The sequence below is a fragment of the Gorilla gorilla genome, chromosome X (genome assembly GCF_029281585.2).
Source record: "Gorilla gorilla gorilla isolate KB3781 chromosome X, NHGRI_mGorGor1-v2.1_pri, whole genome shotgun sequence".
NCBI classification, from domain to species: domain Eukaryota; kingdom Metazoa; phylum Chordata; class Mammalia; order Primates; family Hominidae; genus Gorilla; species Gorilla gorilla.
Genome location: NC_073247.2, coordinates 147668180 through 147691357, shown reverse-complemented (window position 1 = coordinate 147691357; position 23178 = coordinate 147668180). Strand labels below are relative to the sequence as shown.

Sequence of the window (23178 nt, the reverse complement as noted above, 5' to 3'; positions counted from 1 at the left end):
AATATTTTGAAATGAGCTCATTTGAAATGAATTCCCCCTGAAAGTACAAATTCCTTCTCAAATTCTTCATACCATCAGTGGTACCACTATCAGTTCAATTCCTATCATTCTGCCTGGAACTCATGATTCTCAAATGGTTCTTTCCATCTCATGGCCATATAACCTCCTTGCTAAAACAAGTAATACTCAGGCAACTCCAAGCTGCCCCTGTGTGTATTGACCCTCACTAACCAGCTCTCTAAGCTCTCAGGATGATGAGCTAAACAAAAAAAGCACTCAAACGATGTCCAATTCCACTTTCTGTCCCTGTCAGGTCAGGAACTGTCCCAAATCAGAGCCAGTGACTGTGTGCTCATTCTCTGCTGTTAGTACTTGGGTCTGTGTCTTCCCAAGAAACCTCATGGCTGCCTGTTCCCCTATACACTGACTCCACTTGAACCACACTGTCCTGTTCACACAGAGCTGGGCTTTGTGGAAGCAAGAAACCTAGGTGAAGCTCCTTCCCAGTCTCCCCATCATCCTCTCCCCAGAAGACCTAGTAAATGAGCTTACCTGCTAACTGCTCATTCCAAGGCTGTTTTGTCCCAGCATAAACCCACTTCTCACTGAGTGTTTGGAACTTGAAAAAAAAAAAAAACCCGAAGCCACAGATTGCTTCCCTGACCAGAGTCAGCAAATGTCTTCAAGCACCAGACTCCACCTCTGTTTATGTGGCCCCAGCAATTTAGTATGCCCCTCAGCAATCTCTTTGTACTCGAGTTCTAGGAGGAATCTTGAAATGGTAATAACTTCTACCAGGCAGCCAATCCCCCTGAGGCTTCTGCTCCCCCGAGAATGTACTTCTCTCTCCATCCAGCACTGCTCTATACTTCTGACGCCTACACCCGGGTTTCTCCTCTTGCTACTTCCCTCCCTTTCCATCTTAGTCAGTGTGCTCCTTGGAACGTTCTTCCTTGTAAACATACTACTCAACCCTCTCAGTCAATGCATGGATGGCCCCTCCATCTCCTCTCATTACCAGAACCCATGTCTCTCCCAGGATATCACATGCTCTGACGCTATTGCAAGTGGAAGTTGTTCATGTTCATTTGGTCACAGCCCCACCGTCCTACACACATATACACACGTATACACAACTCACACCCTGCATCAGGTGGCCTGAAGGAGTTGGCACTGTGCTCACTTCCCATTGTTTCACATTGTTTCAAACTCATTACCCCTCCACCCTCCATTGAAGCTCTAACACCTTTTCCTTCCCCATGGTCCTCACTTATTGACTTCCTGGTCACTCCTACACATTTGCTGAGTACTACGGAATCTGGTTCACAGGCTTCCTCTCTCCTCTCACCCCACTCCCCAGGCCTGACATCATCCTGAGTGACTTCACTGCTCATATAGACAACTCACCGGGAATCCAGCCTTGCTTCTTTTGTCACTGAGAAAGTCAAGGCATTCTGGGAAAATCCTACCCTGCTATCTACTTAAATATCCTATCAGTGTCCATCCTTTCTTTCGCCCCCCAGCCACAGTGGAAGAAGTATTTCCTTCTCCCTTATGAAGCTAATTGGCCAGGCATGGTGGCTTACGCCTTTGATCTCAGCACTTTGGGAGGCCAAGGCGGGAGAATCACTTGAGCCCAGGAGTTCAAGACCAGCCTGGGCAACACAGCGAAACCCTGTCTCTACAAAATTAACAGAAATTAGCCGGGCATGGTGGCGTGTGCCTGTAGCACCAGCTACTGAGGAGGCTGAGGAAGGAAAAGGGCTTGAGCCCAGGAGATGGAGGTTGCAGTGAGCTGATACTGGGCCAGACTGGGTGACAGAGTGAGACTTTGTCTCAAAAAAAAAAAAAAAAGCGAATTGACCAAACTGTACTCTGCATGTCATCACTTCCTTTCCTCTTCTTCCAGGATCTACTCCAACAATCACCGCCCCCCACAACCCCCGCCCTCCACCTCCACCATCTTCAGTGGCTCCTTCTCTATCATCTCTTTCTGCTCTCCATGAACATTTTCAGGTCTCCTCTGAGAAACACCTTTTCATCCACACCCCTCCAGCTACTGCACTATCTCTCCTTTCCTCTTCATAGATAAGCTTCTCAAAGGAATTGTCTGCATTCTCTGCACTCCCATCCAGGGAGTGCAGGGATAGTCCAGGGATTATCAAAAATCAGACTACAGTCTGAGGGCCAAATCCAGCCTGCTATCTGTTTTCGTATGTCTTGAAACTAAGAATGTTTTTCACATGTTTTAAGGGCTGAGAAAACAAGAATTAAAGAATATTTTGTGACATGTGAAAGTGATATGAAATTCAAATTTCTGTGTCCATCAATAATGGTTTATTGGACATGGCCATGTCCATTCCTTTACTTATTGTCTATGGCTGCTTTAGCACTACAAGGGCAGAGTTGAGCAGTTGCAAAAGAGACTGTGGACTGCAAAGTTTACATATATACTATCTGGCCCTTTGCCAGAAAGATATGCTGACCTCTTCTTTAGTCTCTGCCAATCATTCCTCTACACTTTTATAAGAGGGGTGTTTCTGGAACACAAATCCTCTAATGCCCCCTGCCTTGCTTTTGGCTCTGGCTCCTTAGCCTGGCACCCAATGCTCCACACACCCTGCCTCCAGACTGTCTCTTCACCCTTATATCCGTGCTTATTTCCCAAATATATTTTGCTTCAGCCATTCTGAACTCCTTCTAGTTCCTTGAATGCTTCATGTGGTTTCCTGCCGTCTATGTGCCTTTCCATGTGTTCCTTCTGCTTGGATAGTCCTCAACTTTTTCCTCACCTAACTAACTTCTACTTGTCTGACGAAACTCAGATTAAAGATCACCAAATTTTCCAGGATGCCTTCAGGCTGAGTTAGGAGTCTGATATGGTTTGGCTCTGTCTCCCCATCCAAATCTCATGTCAAATTGTCATCCCCACCTGTTGGGGGAGGGACCTGGTGGGAGGTGATTGGATCATGGGGACAGTTTCCCCCATGCTGTTCTTGTGATAGTGAGTGCATTATCAGGATATCTGAGGGTTTAAAAGTGTGTGGCGTTTCCCCCTCGCTTTTTGTTTACTGCTGCCATAAGAAGACACTCCTTGCTTCCTCTTTGCCTTCCACCATGATCGCAAGTTTCCTGAGATCCCCCTCCCCAAGTCATGTTTCCTGTACACCCTGCAGAACTGTGAGTCAATTACACCTCTTTTCTTCATAAATTACCCAGTCTTCAGGCAGTTCGTTATAGCAGTGTGAGAACAGACTAATACAAGGCCCCTCTTCAGAAAGGGCTCTATGGCCCCCTGGGAAGATCTCTATCCTAGTAGCTCTCATGATGTACTGTCATGTTTGATTGACAAGTTCGTCATTCAACAGGTCATGAGCATCTTGAAGGCAGGAACTAGGCATTTATTTCCTTACTGACAGCATCTAGCATAAGGCCTAACCAAAACAGGAACTTCATAAAACATATCTGTGCATCAATAAATGTCTCTTAGGCCAAGCATGGTGGCTCACACGTATAATCCTAGCACTTTAGAAGGCTGAGGCAGGAGCATTGCTTAAGGCCAGGAGTTTGTGACCAGCCTGGGCAACATAGTGAGAACTCATCTCTACAAAAATTTAAAAAATTAGCCAGGTATGGTGGTGTGCACCTGTGGTCCCACCTACTTGGGAGGCTGAGGTGGGAGGATTGCTTGAGCCCAGAAGTTTGAGGTTACAGTGACCTATGATCATGCCACTGCACTCCAGCCTAGACAACAGAGTGAGACTCCGACTCTAAAAATAATAAATAAATATCTCTTAAATTTAATGAAGTGTCAAAGCAATCTTCATATCTGCAGATAACATTAAATTTCTCCAGGTAGAGAGATTCAATTCAAGGATAAACTGAAAAGAGAGCTTCACTCAGTGTAATACTAGATGCTTGAACAGCATAGATAAGTTTAGTCAACACAGCCACTGATTCGTTGGAGGTGCCTGATAAACACTGAATTAAATAATTCATGTATTGGTAGGAGGCTGAGGCAGGAGAATCGCTTGAACCTGGGAGGCTGAAGTTGCAGTGAGCCGAGATTGCACCACTGCACTGCAGCCTGAGCAACAGAGTGAGACTCTGTCTTAAAAAAAAAAAAATCATGTATTGGGGGACAGGCTGAAAAACTAGGTTGAAGTCATATTGTGGAAGTCCTCTATGCCACAGAAAATTTTAGTTCATTCATTTTCCTGGTCAAAAACCTCCCCAATATTAATTTGGCAACAGAAAAGGGGGTGAATGAAATGTGGAGGCTGAGTGCAGTGGCTCACGCCTGTAATCCCAGCATTTTGGGAGGCCGAGGTGGGCAGATCACTTGAGGTCAGGAGTTCAAGACCAGCCTGGGCAACATGGTGAAACCTTATATCTACTAAAAATACAAAAATTAGCTGGGCGTGGTGGTGTGCGCCTGTAATTCCAGCTACTCGGGAGGCTGAGGTGGGAGAATCGCTTGGACCTGGGAGGTGGAGGCTGCAGTGAGCTGAGATCGTGCCACTGCACTCCAGCCTGAGCAACAGAGCAAGACTCCATTTCAAGAAAAAAAAGAAAAAAGAAAAGAAAAGAAATGTGGAAAGGTAAGTACTAGGGAGGCCAGTTAGGAGGTTATAAAGGTCATCTTGCTGAAGAGTAGTGAGGCCTTAACTTAGCAGGTGCAGTAGGAATGCATATGGAAAGTTAGATGCAAAGAGCCAATGCAGAGGTAGGATTAACCTGTCTTGGAATTGATTGGGTGGGTGAGTGGGGAGTGCCTGAGGAAGAAGAACTGAGAGATGACTCCAAAGGTTTGAACCTGGATAACTGAAAAACAGAGGGCTGTCAGTAGCATTAATGTGGGAGTCAGAAAGTAGAGCTCAACTATGGACAGGTTGGATTTAAGGGACTGGTAGGATATCCAAGAACGGATGTCAACATAGGCACTTAGGAACTTGGCTATGCAGTTCAGGAGTAAAGACTGGACCAATGATGGATTTTTGAGCTATATGCATAATACTGACGCTGTGGGAGCGCCAAATAAGAGAAGGTATAAAGAGACTTGGACTTAAGGCAGTAGTATAGAAAATGCCTATATTCATGTGGAACAAAGAATAGGTCACAGCTAGTACCCAGGATAAGGATGCTGAGGTTTTCAGTTTTGTTACTGAAATACCAGGGGTCCCGTCTAGGCCCTGCTGCTCGCTGCACAGAAAACCAATCACTGAGACAATAAGTACTGCCAAGGAAGAAAGCTTTAATTGGGTGCTGCAGCCGAGAAGACAGTAGCTCAGTCTCAAATCCATCTCCCTGACCGACTAAAACTAGGGGTTTACAAAGCAGGGAAGAAATGCAATAATGTATAAGAAAACAAGAAGTAGGGAGGGGCAAGGAAGCAATCATGACGAATGAGGGGTCTGGAATTTGGTGTGGTGGTATCTGGTGTGGTGGTCTGGTGAATTTCAGTTCTTTGATGCTTTTTTTTGAGAGGCCTGAAGGTCCTTTCCTGAGGAAGGAACTCAGATCAAACAAATATAAGTTTCAAGCTTTAAGACTAGAAGGGTCAATTTCTACATTTATCAAAAAGAACAGTCTATGGGAATATTGGATCAGTTTCACTTTATTTTCTGAACAGACCAACCCAATGTGCTCAAAAAGCAAATAAGATTTGCAGTGTCATTAGGAAGGCTATTCGATTTTTTTTTTTTTTTTTTTTGAGATGGAGTCTCTCTCTGTTGCCCAGACTGGAGTACAGTGGTGCGATCTTGGCTCACTGCAACCTCTGCCTCCCAGGTTCAAGTGATTCTCTTGGCTCAGCCTCCCGAGTAGCTGGGATTACTGGCATGCGCCATCACACCTAGCTAATTTTTGTGTTTTTAGTAGAGATGGGGTTTCACCATGTTGGCTAGGCTGGTCTTGAACTCCTGACCTCAAGTGATCTGCCCGCCTCAGCCTCCCAAAGTGCTGGGATTACAAGCGTGAGCCACCGTGCCCAGCTAGGAAGGCTATTTGAAATGAATAATCATATTAACCTCCCACAAGTAACCTAGGATACTTTGTGCAGATGTAGTAATGAAACCCTAAGAGAGATATTAGTAGATCTGGAAATGGTCCAGAGAAGAGCAATTAAAATAGTCAAAGTAGAGAAGCAATTGATGTTTTAGGAAAGACTAAAAAGGTAAGGAACCTCTTTAGCTTAGAAAAATAGCTAGAAGAGTCAATAGCAACAACAACAATGGCTGGCATTTACTTAGTGTTTACTATGTGTAAGACTATTCTAATCACTTTATATGTATGATCTCACTCAATGCTGATAACAACCTAGGCAGGTAAACACTATTATTATCCTCATTTCACAGATGAGAAAACTGAGGCGCAGTGAAGTTAAGTAACTTCTCCAATCTCTCAGAGGTAGAAAAGGAAAAGCAAGGATTCAAATCCAAAACTATTCCAGAGCATATGCTTTTAACCACTGTAGTGTAGATCATCCAGCAAGTAAACAAATCTTAAAGATATGAATCATGTAACCACAGTACTGTTTACTCAGATTCAAAACTTAAAATACCAAGGTACCACTTAATGCTTCAAGACAAATACTTTTTTTTATTGTTTGAATTTCTTACAATGAGCTCATACCACTTTGGTAATGAAAAAAAAAGTAAACAGGATGCGATTTCAATATTGAAAGTACTAGTTTACTCGGCAGGTAGTAAACTTCTAGAATGTGTTACCCAGAGAGGTTGTACGAAATATAAATAGCTCGAAGAAAGGTTTTGTGCCTACAATAGATATATATCTCATAAATATCTATAATAGTCAGGAGCATATTCCTAAGGAAAGTGGAATTTTGAACCAGGTGGGAAAGAACAGTGTGCCAGATCGAGGGAGAATCTGCATGGAAAATGGAGATGTGGATAAGCAGTGTGTGAAGATACTCGTGGAGCTGGGTGGCATGTAATAAAGTCAATTAGCTTGAAGATGAGTCTGGGATAGCAGTGCTTTCTCTATTCAGTGAACTAGCCTGGGAAACGTGATGAGTCTTCACAAATAACATCTCAGTAGGAAACGCTTTAGAGACCATTATCCCCATCTTTAATAACATCCACATCATTTATCCAAGGTGCATATGGAAAATGGCTCTTTCTTTGGAAAAACAAACACCACTTCTGGGGTCACTTAGGAATTTAAATGCACTTTCTCATGAGGTTTGACTTTTGTTCTAAGAGCTCATGAAAACAGTGCTACCACTAGCTGTACCTTGCACCTTTGGGATTAACTGCAACTTAAAGAACCATGTATGAGTGAACCCAAGGTACTTATTTGAATGATACAGTCCTTGGTAACTGTGACTATGAATACCTTGGCTTCCCTTCAGGTTGGAATCTACAGAAAAGACAATTAAAATCTCACTCCCTGAACATAATTTAACCATGTATTACTAGAAAATGTGAAACGAGGCTAGTTTCTCTTGCATTCAGTATATGGGTAAAGAGGTAAAAAAGAGTGAGAAATGCATCTTAAGAGGGCAATAGATAAAACAAAACTCAATATCTGGACATGGGTGATCTCCCTGAAGACTAGGATAATGCATTGGTGGTTTATACAAATACCAGATTCATTATTGAATTTCTTTTTCCTATAACTTCATCTTTTTAAAGGAAAAGAACCAGATCTCAGGTCCTATAAGAAACTCTTAATCATTTTCTGCTTCAGATAAATTGATGTTAAAAGGGTTTTTTTCTTTTTTCTCCTTTTTTTTTTTTTTTTTTGGAAATGGAGTTTCACTCTTGTTGCCCAGGCTGGAGTGCAATGGCGTGATCTCGGCTCACTGCAACCTCTGCCTCCTGGGTTCAAGCGATTCTCCTGCCTCAGCCTCCTGAGTAGCTGGAATTACAGGGGCCCACCACCACGCCCGGCAAATTTTTTGTATTTTTAGTAGAAATGGGGTTTCACCATGTTGGCCAGGCTGGTCTGGAAGAAGGGGTAATTTTACAGGGGATCTGAAAAGGCTAATTTCAATTTGACCATTATTTTAGATAAAACAAAGTTGTAAGATTTTTTTGGTCAACTATCTTTTCTATCTTATTACCTCCCAGGGGCGGAGAAGGAAGCACTTTCCTGTCAACTACAGAGAGATTATCTCCTGGTTCTTCCTGATTGTATAAATAGAACTACATTTGTAAGGAATGCATTATACTGCACTTGACATCCATCAAGTATTGTGTAAAATTCTGGCTTAGAGGTGAAGAAATTGGAAAGGGCCCAGAAAAGAATAATGAACATGACTAAAGGTTTGGAAAATGAGATCCAGGACAAAAATTATATAAGTAAAGTTGAGGAAATATGATTAATTTTAGATGTCTTCTTCTTCTACTTTTTTTTTTTTTTTTTTTTTTGGTTAGAGAAAGGGTCTCGCTCTGTCACTCAGCCTGTAGTGCAGTGGCATAATCATGGCTCACTGTAGCCTTGAACTCCTGGGATCAAGCAATCCTCCTTCTTTAGCTTCCCAAGTAGCTAGGACTACAAGCATGTGCTACTATGCCCAGCTAATGAGATGTCTTATTTGTTTTTCCAGCTTTGAGGAAGCTCAAGCATATCAGAAAATGTTTACAATCAAAAGGTTGTCAAAATGTGAGAGTACACGCAAGTCCATAGGGATTTTTGAGCCCAATTCAAAAGATTGGAAGGACTCTCTGTAGAGATCCTTTCAAATAGGGATACTGTCCCAATTATTTTCCGGAATTCATTTGTCATTCAACAAGCACTTATTGAATGCTTACCACATGACAGTCAAAGTTTTAGGTACAGAGAAATCTCTGTTCTCTCAGAGCTTACATTCCAGTGGGGAAAGACAGACAGTAAACAGTAACACAACAAACATAAATAGTTAAATTATATAGTATGTTACAAGGTGATATAAAAAGTAGAACAGAATAAGGGGATCAGGAATAGGAATTTTGCACATTTAAAAGGGGTGGTCAGGATAGGACGCATCTTTAAGCAAAAGCAAATTGATGCAACTAAAACGTAGAATTCTGATTGGGTTAAAGGAAAAGAATGGTGATCATACTTTGCATTTACCTTGTGATATGCAGTTTACAAAGCTTTGCCACTCAGGGGTCACTGGAGGAACTGGTGCAGAATTTGGAAAAAAAAGGATGAATTCCATTTTAGCCATATTACGTTTTAAGTGCCACAGGAAATAAATGCCTATCTGGGAGTCAGAAATGCAGCCCTGGAGCTAAGGAGAGATATTTGTGATAGAGATGTCGATTTGGAATCACTGTAATACCTTTGCTGGCTGAAGCGGTGGGAATGAATGGGTGAGCTCCCCAGGGGACAGCAGAGTGATGAGGTCAAGGGGAGAAGCTCACTATTAAATGTCTACATTTCAGGAGATGAAGACAAAGAAAAATGGGCAGAGGAGTATACATTTTACCCGGATCAGAGATAGAGACAAGGCAAGAAGACTGCGTTATTAGCATTTTAAAATTTCCTCTTTCATTTCTTCCTTAATGTAAGCTGGTTCTTTTCACGACAAAACACTCCCCCCGCGCTACACCTCTTTTTGCGCGAATCTTTCTCCAGCACCTTAAAAGGGTTTACTGAGCACTTCCCGCGAGCCAAGTATTTGGGGTTCCAGATCCTGGGATTTTGTCCTGACACTGCCTCCTCGTTTTAACACCCTTGCCTCCTTCTGCAGTGCCAGTTTCCAGGGAGCTGAAGCACAGGAAAAGCCTACAGAAAACAAAAGGCACAGTTTCACAAAAAGCCAAAACCAACCAACTCACAAAACACAACTGTCAGGGGTCTATATCCGGCACCTACCGCGTTTCCCCAACGCCCCCAGCCCCGCCCCTCGGCCCCGCCTCCTCCCGCCCCTCGGTCCCACTCCTCCGCGCCCCCTCGGTCCCACCTCCTCCCCGCCCCCTCGGCCCTCACCCCACTCCGTCCCCTCCGCCCCGCCCCCTCCGCCCCACCCATCCTCCCGTAGGCCCCGCCCTCTGCCCCACCCATCCTCCCCGCAGGCCCCGCCACTCGACCGCACCCACCAGGGCCCCGCCCCCTGGCTACGCCCACCCACCCACCCACTGGCCCCGCCCCTCGGCTACACCCACCCTCGTGCGGGCCCCGCGCGTCTTCCCCACCCCGCCCGTCTGCCTACCCCGCCCCTCGCCCCCACACGTTCTCTACGCAGGCCCCCGTCCCTCTGCCCCACCCTGTTCTCGCCACTGGCCCTGCCCCCATTTGCCGGCGCCCTTCCTCTTCGCTTCCCCGTAGCTCCCGCTTTCGCCTCTTCGTTTACGACTCCGTTGGGCTCCGGCCCTCCCAGAGAGGCCTCCATAGCGCAGGTTCGTGGGTTCTCGCGGACCTTTTTCCGTGTAGCTTTCTCCTTCTTCCCGGCATTCCTGTTTCCGTTTTCTCACAGCCCTCTGGCTTCTCCACTACTGAGACACTTTGCGCTCAGGACTTCAGTGACGTCATCTTTCTGCGGCGCGCGGACACCCGCCGGTGGAAGAAGAAACAGCTCCGCCGTCCTTCGCTTCTTTTGCTTGGCTGCTGCTCCTTCGGCATCATGGCGCCGTCGCTGTGGAAAGGGCTGGTGGGCATCGGTCTCTTTGCCCTAGCCCACGCCGCCTTTTCCGCTGCGCAGCGTAAGTGCCTGGGGCACGGGGACCGCTTCGGTGTGGAACCCTAGGGGCGGTGTGTGGGCGCACTTCTAAGGGACCATCGGACGGAGTGTCAGATTAATGGTCCTTTGAGACCTTACAGTTTGGGGTGACTAAGAAAATCAGTGCAGGAGTTCCCAGTGGAAGGTTCGGAGTTTGAATTTGGAGAGAGTGTGGCACCTGAAATTGCAGGAAGGTTGGAAGGAGGTGTCTGGGAGAGGGTTCAGAATAGGAGTCTCCAGGAATCCAGGACAAGTGATGTCAGATCCAGCATGGGGCAGATCAGGCACAGTTGTGAGATTGAGGACTCTGGTTGCTTATGGTCCCACGACAACCAAGTGGACAACATCTTGGGCACTCTTGGGCTGTCCAGGCAGAGACTGAGTAGTTAAGTGACCGATTGCCTCAGGGAGGCACTGTGGTACAGGAGAAAGAGCACTGGACTGGGAGTCTAAAGGACTGGTTGTTAAAAACTTGCATTACCGCTACATCTGTGTGACGTTGGGCAAAAGATTTGTGCTACACTGCGTTATGAAATTCAGTTTTGGGTCGCTGTTTGAAATTGCGCTGTGTTTAGGTGCTAGAGATACAGTGATGCCCTGAGCCAGTTCAAAGTCTAAAGGAAAACAAGTGGATCAAGAAGTAGTTACAATAAAGTGATATGCTAAAAGCATATAAGGATGCATGGAAGCAGGGACAGTCATATTTTGGGGGAACTGGGAGGTTAAGGAAAGTATCCTAGATCCTTGCTGCTTACATGTGGTCAACAGACCAGCATCATGAGCACCACCTGGCAGGTAATTAGAAGATACTCAGGCCAGACCTGTTCAATCAGAATCTGGGTTTTAATAAGATCCCAGGGTGATTTGTATGCGCATTAGTTTGAGAAACACTGTCCTGGAAGAGATTAGGATACACTGGAGTACTGTGTCATTTTCTACAGTAAGTTTTAACTGTAGAATTATATGATTGTGGGGCGAGAAGGGCCTTTGGAGTTCACTGAAGTCCAACCCCTTCATTTTACAGATGAGGAAATTCCTGGTTAAAGGTAGTGTTAGAAGCAGGCGAGGCTTCATGCAAACTAGCAAGCTAGCTAGGAATTGAACCAGATAGGAGTTTAGTCAAAATCGATTTTTGGTGTTGGTTTGATGTTTCTTTTACACTTGTCTTTATGACAGAGCTGTAGGTTAAAACTTAAGAAATGTCTCTAAACACATTCTTCTTCAAGAGTCGATACACATGCACTCAAAAACAGTTTGAATTATTTAGTCCAAAGTACGTTATTAAATAGGGATTGTCCTAGGTTCATCTAGAATTAAGATTTTTGTATTTTATGTTTTGGGTGATGAGAATGCCTTGTGGATTTGCCACTGCAGTGAGACCTCTTTATATATAATGCTCATGTTAGGGAGAGAGTAATATGTAACTTTAAGACTAAGTGTGTCATGTAACTGTAGCAGCAGATAGCAAAATGTGGTGCTGTGGCATGCTCATCTTTGCTGTAATGAACTTTGTTATAGTAGGGCACCAGTCATTTACTGTATCTTGTTTAATCCTCACCTCACATTATTCTCATTTTACTGTTGTGGAAATTCAGGTAATGAAAAAAATAGATACTGTATTTCTTTGATTCTAAGACACCCACCATTTTAACACTCTGAACTTGAGATATGTATTATGATCACTGCGGGCTTCTTTAATTAAATGAAATTATAGTAAATTGAACAGCTGGCACTGATTTAGGCTTACCAGTTTCCAAATCCTGATCCTTTTCTTTTATCCCTTACTGCCTCCTGAGGTTAAGGCAGCAGCAGCGGAATTATAATTAACTAGTAGAGGCAGAAATTGATTTCATGGAATTCCTATTCCACCACTGCCCCAGCGTATCCTCTCAGGAGAACCATTTCCATACCAGTATTATTTTGTCCATACTGTGTGGTGGTGGTGCTATTTCAGAGTTGAGATTTTCTGTAGACTTTACTTTTTAAATAATTGTGATTTCTTTGGCGAGTTAGTGAAAGTAACAGTTTTGAGAAGTTTCTAGTATTTCTATAATAATGAAAGAAAAATTATACTAAGGTATTTCTGCCTCATACTTGCTCACTTGTCACTCTTACTCATTTTATAAGGTGACAAAGCAGGTCATGATGAAAATAAAATAGTTGACTAAGATAGAGCTGACTACCTTAGAAGACAGAAGGTTTTGAGGAATCCAGGATTAGCATTACTTTATGTAGCATATAAGTCAGCCACTTTTTTTTTTATTTTTTATTTTATTTTATTATTATACTTTAAGTTTTAGGGTACATGTGCACAATGTGCAGGTTAGTTACATATGTATACATGTGCCATGCTGGTGTGCTGCACATAAGTCAGCCACTTCTTTGGTATATTGATTTGCTTCATTTTAAGAAAGAAAAATGAACTACAATTTCCTTAATGGTATGCTTCTGGTTTATAGATCGTTCTTATATGCGATTAACAGAAAAAGAAGATGAATCACTGCCAATAGATGTAAGTTGGTCATTTATATTCCGTTACATGTATGTTTAAAATTAGCCACATAGCTTGTAATAATTTTTTTTTTTACTGGTTTTTCGTAAAATTTTTCAGACATGAAATAAAATCTGATCTCCACTTTTCTTTTCTTTTCTTTTCTCTTTTGAGACGGAGTCTCACTCTGTCACCCAGGCTGGAGTGCAGTGGCGTGATCTCAGCTCACTGCAAGCTCCGCCTCCCAGGTTCACACCATTCTCCTGCCACAGCCTCCCGAGTAGCTGGGACTACAGGTGCCCACCACCATGCCCGGCTAATTTTTTGTATTTTTAGTAGAGACAGGGTTTCACCGTGTTAGCCATGATGGTCTCGATCTCCTGACCTCATGATCCGCCTGCCTTGGCCTCCCAAAGTGCTGGGATTACAGGCGTGAGCCACCACGCCTGGCCTGTGATCTCCACTTTTCATCACTCATAAAGCTCAAAGATTTGGAAAGGTTTCTCTATTTGGTTTCTAGAGCTGTAGTCGAAATAGTCTTTCTCGAAGATGCTCTGTCCATAGTATGGGATGGACTTAAAAAGTTGATTATTTAGCTTTATTTCTTAGAAAAGTTCATTTTTATGTAAGGGAAATAAAGCCAACAGTACATTGTTTAGGGACATAGGTGGTAAAATGAAAGTGGTTTTAGTTTTTTTTCTTTTTTTTTGAGACAGTGTTTTGCTCTTGTTGCCCATGCTGGAATGCAGTGACGCAATCTGGGCTCGTTGCAACCTCTGCCTCCCTGCAACCTCTGCCTCCCAGGTTCAAGCAATTATCCTTCCTCAGCCTCCCAAGTAGCTGGGATTATAGGCACCCACCACCAAGCCCAGCTAATTTTTTTGTATTTTTAGTAGAGACAGGGTTTCCCTGTGTTGGCCAGGCTAGTCTCGAACTCCTGACCTCAGGTGATCCATCAGCCTCAGCCTCCCAAAGTGCTGGGATTACAGGTGTGAGCCACAGCGCCCGACCAGGAAAGTGTTTTTTAAAACTAAAATGATAAGTATTCCAGCATCACTCACAATTTTTATCTTTACTAGACTTGAAATTACACAAGTAGTAAGTTCTTTGTAACAGAGTCAAACAGTAAAAACTAAAACTGACCCTACACGATTATAAAAACACCAACAACAGAAGAACTGGCCCCATTCCTTGGCAGTTCCACTTCTACTCCCAACAGTTTGGAGTATAGCAGTAGTTCAGTCTTCTTCCTATACACAAACAGCATTATGTATGTGTAGTTTTACCTAATCCAAACACGTATTATTTTTTCTTTAAAAAGTTATACATGTGTATATATGTATAGTTTTATAATTAACTTTTTTATTACTTAACAACTTCAATCTTACTTTCATGACAGCTCATATAGATTCTTGTTAAAAGTGCCTGTGACTGTGTTATATAAAACAAGTCTTCTGGCCAGGCATGGTGGCTCATGCCTGTAATCCCAGCACTTTGGAAGGCCAAGGCAGGCAGATCATGAGGTCAGGAGATCAAGACCACCCTGGCTAACACGGTGAAACCCCATCTCTACTAAAAACACAAAAAATTAGCCGGGCATGGTGGTGGGTGCCTTAATCCCAGATACTCGGGAGGCCGAGGCAGGAGAATCACTTGAACCCGAGAGGCAAAGGTTGCAGTGAGCCGAGATCATGCACTCGAGATCTGCACTCCCACTTGGGTGACAGAGCGAGACTCCATCTCAAAAACAAAAACCAAGTGTTCTTGGTAGACTGGTGGTAGGAATGTAAATTGGTATCGTATATGACGTTAGATTTTAATTTAAACAGGAAAATAGATTGTGGCTAATTTTGACTTTGTCTGTAGTTAAATATATGATTGATGAGGCTGTTAACTCCTATCACCTTTTTTTTGTGGTAGATACACACACACACACACACACACATATTTATGTCTATTTTAAAGAACTTTTTTCTATAATCTGAACATGCCCATAATCCCATGTTGGTTAAAATAAAACATTCTGCGTTTTTGCTCGCTCAACCTCTTTGGAAAGCAGTTGGTATTACTCAATAAAATTGAACATGTGCATACTCTACACTCAGTGTTTCCATGTATGAACTGGGCGACATGCATATGAATATTCATGTTGATTGTGAAAGTAACAGGAAACAACCCAGATATCCAATAACAACAGCAGAATGGATAAATTGTGGCATTTTCATATCATGAAATACAAAGCACAGTGAAAACTGGCCGAGCACGGTGGCTCATGCCTGTAATCCCAGCACTTTGGGAGGCTGAGGCAGGTGGATCACCTGAGGTCAGAATTTGAAACCAGCCTGGCCAACATGGTGAAACCCCATCTCTACTAAAAATACAAAAATCGGTTGCGTGCAGTGGCGGGCACCTGTAATCCTAGCTACTTGGGGGCTGAGGCACGAGAATCACTTGAACCTGGGAGGCCGAGGTTGCAGTGAGCCGAGATTGCACCACTGCACTCCAGCCTGAGTGACAGAGCAAGACTCCATCTCAAAAAAAGAAAACACATACACACACACACACACACACACACACACACACACACACACACAAAATGACATAATGTTGAGCGAGGAAAGCTAGACACAAAAGAATACATTTGAGTCTATTTAAATAAAGTTCAGTATGGGCAAAAGTAAGGCATATATGTTTTAGAGATTCATAGATATTTAATAGCTGGTAAAATTATCAAGAAAAACAAGAAACTGAGTAATATATAATTCAGGACCATAGTTAACTTTGAGAGGGAAGGTAAAGGATATAATCTGAGATTGACATGTGGAACTTGAAAGGTACTAGGAATGATCTATTTCTTAAGCTGGGTGATGGGTACATGGTCTTTTAATTGCTTTATGCTGTGTACATATGCTTTCTGCACTCTATGATATATAACAATAATACTGGCTGGGCGTGGTGGCTCACGCCTGTAATCCCAGCACTTTGGGAGGCCGTGGCGGGCAGATCACCTGAGGTCAGGAGTTCGAGACCAGCCTGACCAACATGGAGAAACCCCGTCTCTACTAAAAATACAAAATTAGCCTGGTGTGGTGGCGCATGCCTGTAATCTACTCAGGAGGCTGAAACAGGAGAATTGCTTGAACCCGGGAGGTGGAGGTTGCAGTGAGCCGAGATTGCACCATTGCACTCCAGCCTGGATAACAAGAGGGAAACTCCGTCTCAAAAACAAAAAGCAAACAACAACAACAACAAAAAAAACAAAAACAATAATACCTTAAAAATTCTTAGTTGCTCTTGGAAGCAGGTAATATTTGATCATTGAGTTCTGAGTGGCTCAGTACCATTCAGTACTCAGTGATTTTGCTTATTTGAACACTAGATTTATTTATTGAAGCATCAGAGGTATTTTTGCAGCCAATCCACAGAATTTATAGATTGTATTGTGTCTGAATCCCAGTCATTTCAAGTGAGCATTGTCTCCCTGATGGTGGCCCTGAGAGGACTACCTGTTAGAGGCAATGAAGAGAAGAGGTAGAGAGAAAATTGTAAATATTTATAATAATGTTTGTGTTATTTAGTATTATCAATCTTTATACTCACAGATAGTTCTTCAGACACTTCTGGCCTTTGCAGTTACCTGTTACGGTATAGTTCATATTGCAGGAGAGTTTAAAGACATGGATGCCACTTCAGAACTGAAAAATAAGTAAGTCTTTCTCTTTTCATAGGCATTGCATTTCATAGAGGTTTGCTGTATTCACATAATTTTAAAAAGTACGTTTTCTGATACATAAAAGTTGGTTTTGTTTCTGCATTTTGATTACACAGTTTGTATGAATAATGAGGTAAAAACATTGAGGCGGTATTTGATACTGTAAGAAAATGGAAGATGAATGCCAGATTATTCACAGTAGAATCAAAAAAATACGTTGCTTAAAATTATTGGTTGGTTGTATGGGTGAAAATAGATATATAGAAAAATAATGCCTCAGAATTTTTAGCCTTTCTCCTTCCATTCCTTCCTTGCTCCCTTCCTTCCCCCGTCCCTTCCCCCTTTCACTCCTTCCATCCCTCTCTTCCTACCATCCTCTTTCTATCCTCTTGTCCCAGCTTAGTCTTTGGAAGAGTAAGTGGTTTTCGGTTTCCCCTCTCACTTGAACCTAGTATGTGAGATAAGCTCTGCTCCCAGGCCCTTTTCTACTACTGGATTAAAAGTATATTTGTTATTCTGCTTTCTTTTTTTTCTCCTGGACTACTTCTAAGCTATTTTCATGAGCTGTGTTTGCTTTTATTTTTCATATTTTTACTTTCCTAAAATCATCCTTTAGCTTTGTTCAGTCCCATCTCTGGACTTTACCCACCTTCTTGATCCTGGACATGATGCCCCTTTACAATATTTTCTTAGAAGGAGTCACAGTGAACATTTATGTGTTAGAGGAAAGTCATATCCCCCTTTTACTTTTAGTTCATTATGTACATTTTATTTCTTTCTTTCTTTATGGAGACAGAGTCTCTATCAACCAGGCTGGAGTGCAGTGGCATGATTTTGGCTCACTGCAACCTCTGCCTCCTAAGTTCAAGTGATTCTCCTGCCTCAGCCTCCTGAGTAGCTGGGATTAACAGGCACCTGCCGCCACGCCCGGCTAATTTTTGTATTTTTAGTAGAGACGGGGTTTCACCATGTTGGCCAGGATGGTCTCGAACTCCTGACCTCAAGTGATCCACCCGCCTTGGGTTCCCAAAGTTCTGGGATTACAGATGTGAGCCACCGTGCCCCACCCAATATGTACATTTTAAGGAGTTACATATTAGGCCTCTTTTTTGTATGGGAGTATGCTTGGATGTTTAGGTGGGCTGACTGAGATTTGAGTTTTTATCAAAGGAAGAGTTCTATCCTTTCCAGGAAAATAATATTGAAAAACAAAAACCATAAAGGCCACACACCAAGGTGTTTGTGAACTCTTTTAGACTACATATCTCTCACTGGAAAAGTAGAAAGGATACTTTACTGTCACCACTGCTTGCTCTTACAAAGAGTCTACCAAGAATCACAGGCAAGGGGCCAGGAAAGAAAGAAGTAAAACAATGTCATTAAGTAGGTGGTAGAAAAATATGTGTTTGGACAATAGCAGGTACAGAGGGCCAAAAGGAATTTTTTTGTTGTGCTTGAAAGATTCTTGGAAAACAGATCTGTGAAACGATCATATGGCTTGAATAATGAGGGCCAAATGAGAATAATCAAAGCTGTAATCTATGTGCTGCTTTTTTAAAAAGACTATTCGGCATGCGTTACTGTTAGATTTACAGGGGAGATTAATAGTTGAGCTAGTATTTGTGTTGTTATTCATAGGCATTCTGGAAGGAATGGCTGGATAAAAAAAAATATTAGAAGCCGGGCATCATGGCTCATACCTGTAATCTCAGCTCTTTGGGAGGCTGAGGTAGGAGAATTGCTTGATCCTAGGAGTCTGAGACCACCTGGGCAACATTGGGAGACCCTGTCTCTACAAAAAATAATAATAAAAGAAAGCCATGTGTGGTGGTGCGCATCTGTAGTGCCAGCACTTGGGGGGCTGAGATGAGAGGGTCGCTTGAGTCCAGGAGTTTGAGGCTGCAGTGAGCTATGATTGTGCTACTGCACTCCAGCCTGGGCAACAGAATGAGACCCTATCTCTATTTTTTTTAAAAAGAAGAAATTTGAGAGCTATATGCTGCTTTTCCAGGTTTCTTATTTTCTTTATACAGGAAAAGAGATACAGTATAATTATTATTTATAGTCTGATTTCATGTATTAATACTTGTTAATAAACATAACCCATAGTAAATTGATAATTCATTAGAAGCCTACTTATTTTCAAGTAGGGTTTTATAAAGGTTTATCTAAAGTTGATGCTTTTTTCTTCTTTCAAGGACATTTGATACGTTAAGGAATCACCCATCCTTTTATGTATTTAATCATCGTGGTCGAGTACTTTTCCGGCCTTCGGATACAGCAAATTCTTCAAACCAAGATGCATTGTCCTCTAACACATCATTGAAGTTACGAAAACTCGAATCACTGCGTCGTTAAGATTTTTACAAATTATAATAATAGGACAGGACACAGAGCTGGAATATTGGAGTTTGGGGTATAAAACACTCCTCCCTGCCCCCATTAGTATTTATATTGATCTTTCAGACCTACTTTAGTAAAAAAACATGGCTCTTGTTTATATACTGTTAATCCAATCATTAATGCAGTGTAAGTTATATGTGAAATGAGTCTTTGGTATTTCATATAGGAATTATTTTTTTTCATTTAAAACAAATCCACATCTTTTGTAAAAGCCACTGTTTTGAACACATTTCCTTGAAAAATGTTGGTGGTTTTTGGGATTATTTATTTTTTTAGATTTCTTTTCTTTTGCACTACAATTTTTGGAATCCTTTTGGAAATACTGTGTGACTGCTGTGTTTTGCAGCATGAATTATAGTAAAATGGTCTTCAATTCTTAGCAAATGGACTTCCCTGATGAGACCAAAATGGTGATTTAACAGTTTTTTCTTGTGTCACCTAAAAAGTGGCTCTGCTTCAGAAGTACGTGCCAGTTTTTAATTTATTTGTGACTTTTCACCCTACCCTGCTCCCATATACCTTCTACCATCAGCTGTCTTGTTTCATCATTTCTCTGAGATTCTGTGTGCAGTGAGCAATTTTTGTGTCAGAAATTCTTTGTCAGAACAAATATATGCAACAGGCTCAACTTACTGTAAAGCTACTTGTGTTCTCTTCATTTGTCTGTAAAAATTTCCCTAATTGATTATGTAGTGTAAGAATAGTTGAAGACTAGTTGAAGACCTTTTGTGATTTCATTATCATGCCTATGCAGAAGAAAAATCATTGAGGAAAATTGTCATTAGCCAGTTTAACTGATTCAAACTCTGTTTATTTCATACTAAACTAGTGAATAAGTGAAATAAAGGAACCTCGTCATTAATCTAAAGACAGAGTTCAAAGGAATTGGGCCAAATATATTCTCAGTATTTGGAACTAATGTTTTTAAGGTTTTTAGAAAAATCAGGTCATTTAAGAAATTGTTTTGTAGTTTCTGGTTTATAGCAGGCTTCAAGTTTTCCATCTTCACTGTATGTTGCTGAAAGTGAGGATGAGGATACAGAGTTGATATTTTTAGAAACAGTAATTTTACTTTTAAGGAAATTGGCTAGCTCTTTGAGCTAGAGAGCTGTAGGAAGCTCAACATTTCTTTGTAGAGAACGTTGCTTTTTTTGGATTGTACAGGTATAAAAACATTGGTTTTGTTGAATTGTATAGGCGTAAAAAGGGAATAACTGTATGCAGGTTTGAAAAGGAAATGTGCTTTAGGCATGAGTCATAAGATGCCATTGTACTTGTAGGCATTTTATTTTCCTTTAGAAATGGACATCGGCTCTTCTCTTCTGACTGGTAACACATAGCCCCAAAGCATGAGATTATTTTTCATTGGGTTTTTATTGTTGTTTAGTTTTGGTTTGTTATGCCAGCCCAGTCTGTCTGCGGAACACTGACTCTGCTCTCTAATGAGAACAAAGTTAGAAATCTGCCGATAACCTAAAATAATTTAGAAATGAATTAAAAATGTGAAATCGGGTTAAAGTGATGATGATAAAATAGCATGCAAGAAACAAGCTCCTTCCATCAGACTTGGCTACTGTTTTCTTCTGGTATGATTTGGTTTGGAAGAGTCTCTTGTTTCCTTCTCTTTGGGGTATGTCTTCGTTTCTTAATATGTTTGTAACATTATTGAGATATAATTCACATACCTTACAATTCACTTATTTTAAGGGTACAATTTAGTGGTTTTTAGTGTATTCACAAAGTTGTGTAACCGTGACCACAGTCAATTTTAGAACATTTCGTTACCCCAAAAAGAAACCCTGTACCCTTGAGCAGTCACCTCTCATTTTCTCCCAGTGCCCACCCCGTCCCCGAGCCCCTGGCAACCAAGAATCTATTTCTCTCTCTGTAGATTTGCTTATTCTGGTCATTTCATATAAATGGAATTCCACAATATTTGGTCTTTTGGGACTGGCTTCCCAAATATGGTTTTCTATATGGAGTGAGAAAATTCTTCTCATCTTGAGAACTCTTATTGCTGTGAAAGGGAGTGGTTGGTAAAATCAATAGATTTCAGACAGGAGGGCCAGATACCTAACAGGTTTTTCTCCGTGAATCTTATGCTAAGTAGTTTTTCCTCATAACCAAGCATTTATGATATATTACTACTTATAATACTGTGGCTAGTCTCTAAAATGGATGTTGAAATCTTTGCCTCCTCAGTCGGGAAGAGTCCTGCTAAAAATCAGGCTAAAAATGAGGCCAAAAATCAGGCCAAATGACTTGGCAAATAATTGACAAAGTGGTTTTCACGTGTGTCTATCTTTGCTAGCAGCTTGTATACCTCAGGCCAGGTGAGCTCCCCAAATTTCTTTTTTCATTTACTCCAGTGAGTTTCTGCTGTCTTTTTCAAGTATGTACCATAGGACTTAAAGGTGATTTGGATGCGTTGTAACACTGCTAAATATGCTAAGTACAGAATTTTATTTACAGTACTGTGAGACAGTCAATTATTGCCTAGGGTAGTTCAAAAATATGATGTGAGCTAGTTAAGCCTTTACTTGACTGATTTCAGTGATATTCAGAAGTGTGTACCAATCAAGGCTCTTTAAAATACGGAACGACTCACTTAATAACCAGGGAACCAGCCAAATACTGTGCAGCCGCAGAATATGCATATCAATGAGTTGGAGGTGATTATTCTCTGTAACTCCCTAATGATTGTTTTCTAAGCATTGTGGCTTCTCAGTGGCTTGACAGCATCTTCCTGGTTGTATGTGGCCTGTTTACATGATGTATTGAATAATGTTGTTTGTTGTGAGCATCAATGCCTGTAACACCAAACTAAACATGTGTTTTTGGGATATGTTTCCAATCTTTAAATGACCTTGCCCTGTCCAATAAATAAATGATTGTCTCACCCTGTTTTTGGTAGTGTTTTTTGGGCTTTTTTTTTTGGACTTTTAATCTCATTTATTCTGCTTTTCTGTCCCCAGAAAAATGTAAGAGCTAATTTTATGACTGTGTTTTTCTACTGTGATGCTGTTTTACTAAATTCAATGGATAATTTAATTGTACATGTAAAATCTTACTGCAGTTTTATGTTTTTAATAGTCAAAATAGAATGTATAATCTTGATGATGTTTATAAATCATCAAATGCCCTTTGGGGTGTAAAAATGGGTTCTTGAGCAGCAGTGTCTAATGATTCCATCACAAATTTGTTATAAAGCCAAACTCCCATTGAAAGTGTCACTTTATACTTAATAGGAAATCGTTATGATTAAAGCATCAAGGAAGCAAATATAAAGTTTAATGAAAATCCAAGGGGAAGTTCTAAATTGCAAAACTTGGCACTTATCTACAGTATTTTGAAAAATAACACCACCGGTATTCAAACCTACCTAGGAATATCTCAAAATAACCTGTTAATTAAGTGTTCTTAGAAAGGGGAGTGGGGGCAAGAAAGATGATGTATGCACATGGCGAAAAGATCAGATGGTACAGAAAGGTATAAAAACTTGGTCCCTTCCCTCCTACCCTAATACTTCTCTCCAAAAGTAACCAGTTTCAAGTATCTTGTACTCACAGGAAAACAATTTTTTATTTTTTATCAGCAAATTTGTACTTTAAAAATTTCACATTAATGAAATCAGACTATATATACTCTTCTGTACCTTGCTTTTTTTTTGCTACCTGTGTTTTATGAGATCTTTCTGTATCAGTATTTATAAAAATACCTCATTATTTTTAGCGGCTGTGTGGTATTCTAATGTTTGAATGTGTTACAAATGTTCAAACACTGATAGGCTCTTTAGGTTGTTTCCAATATTAAATCACATTGTGGTGAATATACTTGTACATATAATGAGTTTTTATTCTACAGTGTACCTAGCAATACAATTGCTGGATCAGAGGGTATTTT

The 23178-nt window shown here is 41.4% G+C and overlaps 1 protein-coding gene and 1 long non-coding RNA gene across 2 annotated transcripts; one reads left to right on the top strand and one right to left on the bottom strand.

Moving 5' to 3' along the window:
* Positions 1-6580: 6580 nt before the first annotated feature.
* Positions 6581-10291, bottom strand: LOC129530083 (uncharacterized). Its single transcript, XR_008675615.2, has 2 exons — positions 10217-10291; positions 6581-9735 (listed from the first exon to the last, which is right to left on the bottom strand). It is a non-coding gene; the product is annotated as an uncharacterized lncRNA (long non-coding RNA).
* MMGT1 (membrane magnesium transporter 1) lies at positions 10090-22179 on the top strand. The gene is made up of 4 exons (XM_055376465.1): positions 10090-10652; positions 13129-13181; positions 16763-16866; positions 19071-22179. Exons 1-4 carry the CDS (start codon positions 10574-10576, stop codon positions 19228-19230), a joined length of 396 nt encoding a protein of 131 aa, XP_055232440.1. The 5' UTR covers positions 10090-10573; the 3' UTR covers positions 19231-22179.
* Positions 22180-23178: the final 999 nt, after the last annotated feature.